The sequence below is a fragment of the Sardina pilchardus genome, chromosome 17 (assembly GCF_963854185.1).
Source record: "Sardina pilchardus chromosome 17, fSarPil1.1, whole genome shotgun sequence".
NCBI classification, from domain to species: domain Eukaryota; kingdom Metazoa; phylum Chordata; class Actinopteri; order Clupeiformes; family Clupeidae; genus Sardina; species Sardina pilchardus.
In genome coordinates this window covers 4,737,253-4,750,313 of record NC_085010.1, presented here as the reverse complement: position 1 = coordinate 4,750,313, position 13,061 = coordinate 4,737,253, and the positions used below count along the sequence as shown (strand labels likewise).

Here is a 13,061-nt window from a genome sequence, read left to right as displayed (position 1 = left end):
ACTTCTGCATTGCCTATCAATTTCAGTTGTAGTTATCCAAGGTTTATGTTAGTAACAACTCAGGTTCAATCATGTTTAACCTAGACATTATGATATAACTTTCCAATAAATGGCTTCTGGTATACCCATTTATAATAATAAGTTTATTAAATTTACCTACCTAGTAATAACGTCTGCATATCATGATTGCACTTTCACTATACACCACTACTGTATGTTGCACTAATGTGGTGCCCCCCACCCCCAGATTTTTTTCCCCACCTATTAACACTTTGAGTGCCAAAAACGCAATATTGCATTTTTTGCTCCCATGCGTTGTAGGTTTTTTTTTTAAATAAAATAAAAATTACAAAAATAGACACTCTAACTCACCTTATGTGTGATATTTGGAAATCTCTCATGAAGAGAACTGAAGTAGATGACGATCGAAATCTCACAATCCGGACATTTTATCCGGACATTATATCATAACGCGGCATTTGATTGATATTGCCGCATGAATTGTGTCAAATCAGGCACGTCAGGTCAATACCAGGTCATTTTGTAATTTTGTGGGTTCGTCACAAGGTGGCAGTCTCATCCAGAAATGTAATGTCAGAACAGTGGGAGGCTTAAACAGTGCAGATTTTATGAAAGACATTATATCCCTGGGACATAGCTTCCAAATAGAGTGTGGCATTCAAAGTGTTAAGGTTTTGCATCTATGTACGTCATTATGTCATAATGTCATGTGACCTTTTGTTTACAACTGGATTGGTCAGTGTGGTAGTCAGAGCGGTAGTCAGAGCAGTAGACATACAGCGGGGTTACATTATGTTACACATAGGCCTACTGTAGTTACTACGGTTACAGATATCTCCGAAATCTATTTTTTATTATCGAAATAGACTGAGATGCCAACCACTTGCATAGCAGTTGGTTGCTACCAGAGCCATATAGATACATCTATATGTATCTATATGGCTTTGGTTACTACAATAGGAAGAAAAATCGTTTCATCGTTTGCCATGTGTCATCGGAAACGGCCGCAGGCGATGGAAGGTTATACACGCACAATGTTATCAAAGCAAAATAAATGTGAAGGTGATCAATAATCAATAGCTCCTAATCTAGGAATGGTGTCTTCATGTCTTCATGCTTTCAATTGTAAAATAAATTCAGACATAAGTCATACATTTAGACTGGTTTATTCTGATTCGGGTGTGTCTTTGTGTCTGCACAGCTCTTGACACAGCCTGCCGAGTCTCAGGAAGAGATCACAGCGCGGCATCACATTGCAGATCAGCTGGAGAGACGCTTTATCCCGCGTCCACTCTGCAAGAGCTCTCTGTTTGCAGAATTTAGTAACGAGCTGAAGATCCTAAAGGAGGCAGTGCACAGTGGCTCAGGTAAAATAACATTCATTCATTCATTCATTCAGTGACATTTTTGGTGTAAGATGGCCATGCTGGTTTGCTAGAATGACCAACATTCTGTAAGCTGGCATGGTCAGCACCAACTAAAATGACTAGCTTGAGGTGGTATGACAAGCAAACCAGCTGAATTACCATCATAAGCTGGGTAAACCAGCTGAAGGTTGACCAGCTAGACCAGCAAAACTCTTGCGAAAACATACCATCATTTGGTGTCCAACAAGCTGGCACCTTAAGCTGGTCAGGCTGTTTTTTTGGCAGGGTATTTATACATGTACTGTATATACACTGCACATATCTCTCTACATGTTGTTCATACTACATAGCTACATTTATAGTCTACTCTTGTAAGCTTGCTGCTGGTTAGGGAATTGAATTTATGACCTTATGAAGGGTGGCCGGTTCAATCCCTGACTGTTAGGAAAAATGTTGGTTCTATTTCGTTTCTTCTGACCGCCAGAGACGGTGCTTTCAGCATATGGATGTCAATCACACGAACGTGCAGGTCGAGTCCTTTTTCCCGTGAAGTGGGGTAGTCACTGGCCTCGTGACCTCATGAGCTAAACCATTAATGAAAGCAAAACAGAACGATAACAGCCAGATGCCTCTTCATAAGATAACAAAGACACCTTCATAAACAATAACTAGTTTTATTGCGAGACTGCATGTCGTATGGAGCAGCGTAGGTTATGCATATAACCACAGTTCTATGAGTTTCGGATGACCGCCAGAGCTTGGCAGTCACTCGGAGTGAACATGAGAAGATTGCCAACAGGGCTCTTCTTGGGTTGACCTCTCTTTTGAGCCGACGCACATTGACAACGTCACCCAGGCTTGACTTTGTTGTTACTGTACTTATTCTCGACCTGCACGTTCATTGACATCCATGTGCTGAAGGCACCGCCTCTGGCGGTCATCTGAAAGTCATAGAACCGTGGTTATACAATATGGTAAACCTTTGTTTGGGTGGATAAAACAGCCTTTTTTCCCATTAGACACTTTGAATCTTCTAGTTTTAAAACAATCAATGGCACTTTGTAAAAACAATAAGAGAAAATCCTTGGATTTCAGTCCTCTCACCTGCAGCAATTTGCATTTGAAAAAGCCACTCACTAAGTGACACTTTTTAAAGTGACTTTTTTCAATTTGTAGTAGAACAAAATAACATTTTTGAGCGTTCTTACTTTTATGTACTGGTAGCCAACACCTTTGTTTTCAAGGTTCCAAATTCAAAAGTCTTGGGTAGATATATTTTAAATAGTTGTGTTTACACTGAATTCTAATAGAAAGTAATTTCATTACATCCACTTAACTGTCATATCATTATTGTTGGGGTCTTCTAGATATAACCGTATGTGCCACTTTCGCATAGATGCTTTTGCATGTAGATGAAAAACGTAAAAATGTCAAGGTGTAGCAGACTGCCTCCTAGTGTCTGAAAGGCCCCCGGACCACCGAGTGTTAATCTCATTTAGAGGGACACATGCATCAACGACATTGAAAATATTTTTAAGCAATCAGAGTTTTACAACCTTTTTAAAAAATCTGGTCTTTGGTAGGATACCATCCCCTGTTTGATTTCATGATGTGATGCTGAGCATAACTATGGCCTATCCTACAAGACTGACAGATATATGTATTTTAAGGCACACAAACAATGAATCATGATATGCATGTTTCAGTGTTGTTTGATTTTCTTATTTTAACCTGTCGCTCTTTTTCTGTCCAGCATATCAGGGAAAGACATCTATTAGTACAGTGGGGACATCCACATCAGCATACCGCTTAAGTCTGGCCACCATGTCCCGTTCCAACACGGGCACAGGAACGGTCTGGGAGCAGGACAGCCAGCCATCACGCCAACCGTCCCAAGACACACTTAGCCGCACTGATGAGGAAGACGAAGAGAGTCAGACATATTTTGATCTTTCACTCTTTCACATTTAACTCTCTTACATTATAATGTTGTCTGTCAGATGCGTAGATGCGTAGATCAACTGGCATGTCTCCTCTCTGTCATTCCTCTTTCTCCTTCCAGATGATTCCATGAGTATACCCAGTGTTGTAAGTGAGCATGAGGCATTTATTCCAAGTGCTATCACTCATCGACGCTTTTCCAGCCATGCCACTGGAACTTCACAGCCTGAACACATCAGCGGCACCATGCTTCCGAGCCAAAGGTGCATACCCACTCAGACAAAACACATTACACAGGCTAAATGGAAACACTGAACAACCACACAAACATCCACTTACAATAACAGTGGTCCACATTTATGAAATGCTGCTACGTCAGAAAACTATGTAGTCATGCTCGCATAAAGTATGGAATTTGTTATCGTCAGTAAGTTGGTCAGTAATATGCTGACATAATATTGTCCATTAGCAAAACACAAATGTTTACACATATTCAAGCAGTTTTTGCTTTCATGGGTGGGATTTCATCTAAAAGTCTGTTGCACTTAGTACCCTATATTTTTTGTTGACTTACTTTTTTGCTACTTTTCCTTTTAGATGCGAGCATTTTTTTGACTCATATGTTAACCTTGTTGTAAGATTATTTTGAACTCTGATCAATGAAGATTATTTTCGTAATGGCTGCTAGCATTCCTTCTCAGCCAGCACATTTTTGCAAACAGATGCAAATAGGATACCAACAGCTTTGTTTGTACTTCTTTCCAATCTACAAACCTGATGGTAGATGAGAACTAGGTTGTTTTCACGCTGAAATGAATATTAATACTTTAAATTATAATGTATACTGTAAAGGTTTTTAGAGCAAATTGTGTCGTAGTACTGAGTAAAGAGCAGAAGTTCTTAGTTAAGGGTTTAACCATTCAACCACTTGGGTCTCCTCCGGTGTTAGGCTTACTACATTACATTTATGTTGCTGCTACTGGTGACAATATGAACTTACCACTGTGATTAGTGTAATATATCAGTCATAAATGTTAAAAGTATCTACACTGCCGTTCAAAAATTTGGAGTCACTTAAAAATGTGCCTTTGGAACTTTGACCAAATGGTTACTGACAATGGGATTGACTTAGATATTGCATTAAAGATCAGCCATTTATTTCTGTAACAGTCAGTTATCACATTAGTGATGAAAACAAGTGACTCCGAACTTTTGAACGATAGTATTATATATAATTGGCCTATTACTGTTACTCTGAACTAATGCATACCCTATACAGTACATGCAAAATATAGATTCCACCTCAAATTGTGAGCTCCCTCAACTACATTCACAACTCTCTCCCTGGTTGAAAGTGACAGAATTACCCTTTACACAACCTGACCAAATCTTGACATCAGATGTGGGATGATGGCTCTCTCTGAAAATAGTGATTTTTCTCAGTAACTTGATATGGTGAAATACACAGCATTATCTTTTCAACAGCAAATGTTCTAGATTTTATGAACATGGCTCTAGGTATGATACAGCTCTTACTCTTCAGAGGGATTTTTCAAGGGCAGTTACCCTGTCTGGATTTTTCAAGGGCTAGTTATCCTCTCCATAATGCTTTTCCTGCCGTCCACAGTGAACCCAATGTGCTAGATGAGTGCCAGGGACTGCTGGACGAGGGTAACCTGTCTAGGTACAATCAGTGTGAAGCCTTGTGTTTGTGTACATTTGTGTGTGCATTTATGTGTGTTAGGAGATTAGGATCTCTGTTTCACAGTCATCGCATAAGCCAAGATGCTCTTGTCTCTCGTTGTCTCTGTCCTATAAGACCAGTGTAGTGCTTTTGTGCCCCCGACAGCTGCTCTTACTCATCTTCAGTCTATACCATCCAGTGAATCATTGTGAAGTTAAATGCGTGTGAAATGTTTTGTTTTTTTGTGGGGAACTGGGTGTAAGGGCATTGGATTTGGGATCAATGTGTGCTTTTGATCTTTGATATGGAATTGGAGGTTGTATATCATCACATTCACATCCAGTTTGATACAGTCATACATCAACTATTATTTTGGTTCTGCTTTGGGATATCAGTCTGTGGGGCTGGGTGTGACAAGTGGCAACAGGCATTCCATTAAGAAAATTGCATCAAGTACTGTATAGAAACTATTTCACAATAACTGAGAGATGTGAATAAGTGGTGTGCTTCATGTATGATAACTCGCATCAAGTGGCTTGCAAGCATATTTATATCCTCCTGAAAGTCATCACTATTGTGTACTTTACATAGCAAACACACATTTTGTAAGGCATTATTAGTCTACTGAAATTAAACATAAACTACAACCAGTGGCTGAGCGAAGGGATTGCTTTGAGTGCTCAAGCCTCTAATCTTTTTTTTGAAAAAGCCCTGCATATGTTCTGCTATGGACATACAGTACAGTATCTGAACACAAGTTGACTAAAAAGAGGAATATAAAATCTTTTGAAAATTGATCTTAATGTCTTAAATTTAAAAAGAAGTTTTCTTTGTGAATTAATAATGTATCGTAAATATTTTTTTCGCTTAAAATACAGGGGTCATACTGGAACTAGGATGACCACCTTTACGTTGTACTGTAATTAAGCAATTTTACCCTTTGTCCCGCCTCACGCAAATTGAACGTCTGTTCCGCTTTTTCATTCGACCCTGCCTAATTGAAAATAAATACACGGATACGTCCATGAGCATAGTGTTCATCTATGTCCAATAGTTCAGAGGAGAGCAATAAAAGCGGTAGTCGATAGGCTTAGTCGTACGCCAATCAAACTGTTGACTGGTGCACGAACGTCTCCCTAACATTGTCAAAGATCTCAAATTGGAGAGTGCGCTCGGTTAGGTTAAGCAGACATGGCCAGTGTGGCCACGGAAAAGAGAAGATGCACTTTTTAACGAATGGACTGCTACATACTCTTGGTTAAGACAGATGGCGAAGCAGAGAAAACATTGTGAATTAGCTTTTTTTGTGTGGGGCATGGTGGAGAATATCATGTGAAGCGACGTGGTGCAAGTAGAAAGGGTTGGTATGCATGTTGAGTCATGTTTCATGAAACAGTCATGAATGCTTCATGTGCAGTTCATGAATGTGTTATGAACGAACCCGTCAAGTAAAGTGTTACCCTATTAGGCTATGTGATGTCAGACAATCTCATTTACATGAATATGAATATAGGTTATATATTTCTACTGGGATGCTTGACATTAATCCAAAAGCAAAAAGATTAGTTCTTGATATGAAGTCTGACATAAGACACGCAAATATAATCACGTCAAGCTTTCCCAGATATGGGTAGCCAAGACTGTTATAAAAATAGGAATAGAAATAGGAGATACTGTAGATATAGCATCTAGCCTATACATCATGGCCTTTACATTACAATTAGATTAACTAGCATATGATGAAACTCTTTCAGTTTCCAGACATTAGAGACAAGAAGAAACAATGATAACCAGATAAAGGACTGGTATGGAATAATACATAATTAGTTGACAGCGCTGCAAATGTGGCTGTGTTTTCTGGTCTAATCCATGTTTCATTAAAAGCAAGGAAGCAGGAATGAAGTCTGACTCATTCATTTATAAGATATGTTATGTTGCTTCTGATTATTCAACTTATCTCTGAAACAAATTCATTTTATAACTTATGCATGATTGAACCTTCTGGGTTTCACAATTTTGATTGGCCATAAGGAGGATTGCATCCACTATTACCTGTAATCCCTCATTACATTTACATTTTTATCTGATAACAAATACAATTAGTGGGCAATTTGTGTCACTGTCAATATTTACCAGTGTGAAAATATCACATTGAAGCTATATAGCAAAGAAAACAATTTCAAGTGACTGCTGTAATAGGCACTTTTATCTTTTGGCTCACTGGAATTGTTTGTTGCTTATACGCATGCTAACATTTTTGCCATTGATCCTTCCTTAGGTGACATCATTTTTGATCCTTCCTTAGGTGAAATAATTTTTGTCTTGGTTTTGATGAATTAGGAGAGGTTGTGCATAACCAAAGAGCCATCATGAACATGAGGCATGGTTGTGCCCTCCTTCATATGAAAATCTTGAACTTAAAAATAGCCACTAAAAAATGGGCAAATTAGAACAAAGCCTACTTGTGATGTCAAATATCGCAAAGCCATTGAAGTTCAATTGGGATTGCCAAGGAGGACGCCATTTAGTCAAACTGACCGTTTCAATACCCGGCCTAAATATAAGGATTTAATTGGGCTTGTAAAATTGCAATTGAGTTTAATTTTTACAAATCAAAGTTGAATATATACTATTGTAACATCAGAGAACACTGTACAATATTTGATTCATCCATTCTATGAAATGATCAATTCAGCCTTTTGCCACTTTTTGCTAGTTTTGTGTAATCTGAGCAGATTTATAGCGGTTGCCTATATTTAGGCATAGATGTTTGTAATACTGATAGGAAAAGCAAGTATATTTTTATTGAGGAAATGGTGATGACTTTCAAGGGGGAATACTTTCAATCTTTAATTCATCTTTATCCACTCCATCTCCAACCTCTGTGGATGTCCATATGTGACACAACAGACATAACCATTACATTTTCTTGTTTTCTGAGGCTATCCTTACCGAATTTCAACCTATTTTCACTCATGTGTGCTGTTGTATAATACAAAACATTTTTAGTTTCATACTGTGGCCAGTCAGTAGAACAGTACACAAATTATTATACAGTATGTGACATGAAGCCAGTAATATTTGAAGTGGTATACCTACTTTTAACCACAATGAAGCGGATTTATCCAAACATCCAAAGAACCTCATAACAGTATATTTAAAATGCACTTTGTACAACATCTGTACACAAGATGTATTCAAGGACAGAATGGTTAATATTACATCCCAAAACATATCATTACTGTATCATGCCAAAACCATATCTTAATTATCTAACTAAGGGCCAGATGTACTCACATTTTTGCACCCATTTCAGACGTAACGTGCATGTAAAAACATGGCGAGGTACAGTATGTACAAACAGGTCGCACTGAAGGAAAAACGCAGATTGCCTGTCATGAAAAAGGTTATTTGCGCTTTTCCATGTCATGCATACAGTATGCATCCTTGGGAAGATCAGTTAAAAAGTGGGTCTATCATGCAAGCACAGGGGAGGAGAAGTGCTAATTCCGCCATGTATTTGAAAACAGCACACGTCTATCTGGCATTGAAAAACTTCTGCACACCGCCTTCTAAAAGCAGATGTTATCCAAGTTGCGGTAAAATGTGTCTATTAGAAAAAACGTTTAGAGACAGCTGAATCAGTATTCAGAGCATCAGTTTTCTTCCTTGCACTGTCAAAAGCAACCTTAACTTTTGTTTGCTTCTCTTTCACAACATTGTCTACACGTCCCAATTTGTTAGACTAGGTATTAAGTCATATCCCTAGTCTACGTGCAGTAAATATTCAAAGTATTTTTTAAGTGGATTAGTAGAACTACTAGGCCTACTCTGTCTGCCGCTGCTCGTTGACATCTCTTTCTATCATGTACAGTATGATCGCGTAGCATTCAGATTCTGCGCATACAAAAACTCACTATTGGCGCTTTCTTAGTACATCTGGCCCTAAGTAATGCATGGTGCACAATTTTTTCCTACATGTTTCTCAGGTAGGTCAGTTAAAATATTTCTTCAAATAATTGTCACAGAGTGATTCAGAGATGAATCATCCAGAAGCACAAATTTGTGTGGAAATAGGAGGAAATGAGTCCCCCTTTGTGCGGGAGGTGTGTGCATGTACACTGCTCTTCTACTCTATCAGTAGATGCATTGTCATCTTCAACCCTCACCTGATATTATGTGTTTGTGTCTGTGTGTGTGATTGCATGTGTCTGTGTTCTATAGGGTGGCTAGTGTCCAGAGTGAGCCTGGTCAACAAAATCTGCTGATCCAACCGCCCTTAGGAAGAAAACGTGGCTTGCGGCAGGTAAGCTAGAAAAAATACCATGATATGTGTAGTACTGGCAGAAATGATTTCGTCTGGATGTTCCTGTGCTTATATCTATACATTTGTGGGTCTACAGTTGCGACGCCCCCTATTGTCCATACAGAAGGTGCCTACAGAGTCTCGTGGTCGCAGTAATGCTAGACTTTCCACCACACGCAGGAGCATCCAACCTAAGAACAGACCACTGGGTAACTTTGTGTGTGTATTTGTTTGTGTGTGAAAGGGTATGAGTGGTAGGGTTATGGAAAAACAATGTTTTTGGCGATTTACTGCGTGAATGCTCTCTTAAACTTTGTATATGCTTATTTGCAAAGGCAAATAAACTACACCAATAATGCACATATATGAACTATAACTGTATTGCCGTACTTGCATTCTGTAAAATAATCAACTATCACTGTTAACAAACTGTAAATGGCTACTTGCATACACTTTATTTCTTAGGTCAGGGTTTCCTCCTTAGGATGCTTATAACTGACCTTGTCATTTTGTTCTGTTTAAATCCCATTTGAATACGTAAGAAACTTTATTGGACTGTGAAGGTGAGACATAACTCCATTTCCTTTTGCAACTGGCTGAACTCATGTGAAACTTGTCAGTCTGGATGCTCTGCATGTCTGTCTTACATAACGCTTTGACTTACAGTAGCAGTGATATGTACCATATTTTCCGGACTATAAGCCACACTTTTTCCTAGTTTGGCTGGTCCTGCAACTTATATAAAAATACTGTGTATACTGTATATAATTTAACATGGAGTAAACATTAAGGTCTACAGACGTGAGAGGGTGCTCTAGGCTTGTGGAATGAGATTGGGAGCTTGATGAACTTGCGACAGGTCAGGCATTGTCTCGTACTGAAGCCCAAAAGTTATAGGGGGTTCAGGGGTGTCACCTCCAAGAAAATGTATTAAATATTGTTACGCAAGTGCACAAGTTCTGTGCACTTTCAGTCAGAGATTAGGGCCTGCACTATTCTTAAAACACGTGTGCATAGTCTGTTTCATAAACATTCCTCACCCATTATCCAGACATGGATCCACCAATGTTATGTTATGATTGATTGACTTACAATCAATCAATAGACAATTAATCAATACATTAACAGATTCCATTGAACCCATGTATTTGGAATTAGATGATAACAGACAATATATCAGTGGGTTCCTTTCTGTAGTAATAATTGACACAAACAGGCATAACAAACAACACTACAAGAGCCCATTGTATACCAAAGCATGATACTTTGTGTGTGTGGGCTGTGTGTGTGTGTGTGTGTGTGTGTGTGTGTACGGGTTAATCTGGAGCATGTCTGTGTTCATGTAACAGTGTTGGGAGTTGATCAGAGTCCTCCTATTGGTTTAAAGCAAACAGTCCATTCAGACAGTTTATATAACAACAGAAATTCTGCAGCTATCGTAGCCTACACAATCTCTCAAGAACAAATAACAATATTAAGCCTATCAATTGCAAACAATAACAGGCCATAGCTTACAGGAAGCATTTCCTTTTTAAACCGTACCAGTTTTATCAAACAACGAAGTGCCATACGATGACATAATCAGTTCCTACAAATGCTCGTCAATACAATCAAAATAATCAGGATCTACCCGTAATTCCTACATAACATAGTGTTGTAACTAAGAAACAAGCAATGCTTCACTCATTTACAGCACTCATTTACATTTCTCCCCAGCGCACTTGGACTTATAGTACTACTAGGCCACATAAAATGTATAGGCCACTGGCCTTTATATTTCACACATAACACGTAATTCAAAAGAAAACATACAAAGTCATACAATAACTCCGCCACTCGACAAACGCGAGGGTGCAATTGCACCGGGGCTATTAGTCAAAGTTCATAGTCAGTCTGGCTCACGGCAGAGGCCCAAACAGCAAGTAATGAAAGGAAGTGAAACCCTGTGGCTTATTTTCATGGTCACCGGCGCATTTGAAGGAATTTGCTTGCAGGTGACCATATGGAACACGTATTCCACTAAACTGTGACAATACTGTAGGTTAGCATCGGAAACATAGCCTGAAAAAAGCAACACTTTCCCCAATAATGTTCGAGTGACTGAATAAAAAACCTACTGACATTTGTCCTGCAGAGGAGTTGCATGCTTACATCTCGTGACAAGTGCATCTTCAGCTGTGCTTCATACAGAATGTGCCTCTCGCCTCTCGCCACTTTTATCTGTAATTACCTATTATGGTGAATAACTACTCATCGTGAGGTGTATTTCATAATATCTTTATTATGATTATGTCTCCCATTGTAATCGTGTAATTTGTAATGTTCTGCATGGATGTGCACTGGTATATGTTCCTCTAAGAAGCAGGGTTTGTTGTGCATCCACCCAAATCACTGTTGATAATGCACTCTTACGATAATAACTGACCAGTGGGATGTACTACAAACGTTGATTAGTGGGTTAGCAAGGTATGTTGTGCTCAAAGCCAGGGTATGCTGTGACGCTCTGTTGTAGCGTCGCTATATCACCATGGTATCTTATGCTTCCAACTAAACCTGGTCGGGAGGAGGTTATGTGCTCAAATCGTGTAAAACTACCGCCTACTGACCAATCCTACTGACTACTGACCAATCATCTTAAAAAACAAACTTATCTCACGTGTAAAATTTTGTCTCATATCTTACAGGTAGAACTCCGCCTCTCCAAACATTTTGAATCGCACAGGCGCTTTAGCAGTATTGTGTGTGCACATATGCCACTACTATGCATACCATACAACATCTGATGACCATCGACTTATTTGATGTTAGGCCTATAGGCTAGACGCTAAAAATGGCCACCCTAGATTACGTTATCTCTCATAAATGTGGAAGTAATTGATTTTTAATACAGGCATTCTTGTGTGTCTCCACGTTTCACGATTGGCCAGCATCATCCCAACACAGAGAACACGCACAGATCTGAGTTGAAAGCCTAGTTTTTCAAATTTAAAACCTAACTGCTATTGTAGTACCACTTAACCTAATACCCCGAATTAAGGCTTTGTGTTGCCGCGATATGTCTAGATAGTCTAGATATGTCAAACTTGCTTCGGAGTATACCCCACAGGTGTCTCTTGGTCAATAGAGCAATGTGTTTTAGGTAGTGTGCGATAGTGATTTTTAGGTTATGCATCAGACCCCTCCTTAGATCGTTAATTGCCACATGCCCTGGCGTGTTGCTCAATAAAAGAGATGGGCATGATGAAAAACTCAAGTCTATGATAGGAATAAACTTTGCATTGTGATGATTATAGACTTTAGACTGCACTTTAGACTATCATTATAGGACCCTCTGTTCTTGGTCTTGGATTTTGAGAAATACATTTCTAAATACATGTGGCTTATAGTCCGATGCGACTTCTATATGTTTTTCCCTCTTCATTACACATCTTTTGACTGATACGACTTATACTCCAGAGCGACTTATAGTCTGGAAAATACGGTAATAGCTACTATGGGACATTAAGGAGCACAAGATGGATGGAACGGCATTTGTTTTCAGTAACTTGTGGTCCTTAAGATTTCTCTGGTCTAATATGATCACTAGCCTACATATTCACAACTTCAGTACAGTCTCTGCTGGCTCCAATCCGGCTGCAAGAAGCCACAGTTGGCGACTTTCTGGTTCCTTTAGCTGAAATTGATGGAAACTCTGTGGTGTCCATCTGTAGTGTTTATTTTCACAATTTTTGAATGCACACTG

General features: G+C 39.0%; 1 protein-coding gene across 1 annotated transcript in view; it reads left to right on the top strand.

Annotated features, from left to right (window-relative positions):
* The window catches only part of LOC134061853 (protein unc-80 homolog), a 114,351-nt gene that overhangs the window by 93,647 nt on the left and 7,643 nt on the right, over positions 1-13,061 (top strand). Inside the window, exons 58-64 of the mRNA XM_062517658.1 lie at positions 1,223-1,388; positions 3,142-3,321; positions 3,451-3,592; positions 4,957-5,013; positions 9,238-9,319; positions 9,417-9,528; positions 9,862-9,882. Of these exons, the coding sequence (XP_062373642.1) occupies positions 1,223-1,388; positions 3,142-3,321; positions 3,451-3,592; positions 4,957-5,013; positions 9,238-9,319; positions 9,417-9,528; positions 9,862-9,882 (760 nt within the window). The remainder of the gene's footprint in view (positions 1-1,222; positions 1,389-3,141; positions 3,322-3,450; positions 3,593-4,956; positions 5,014-9,237; positions 9,320-9,416; positions 9,529-9,861; positions 9,883-13,061) is intronic.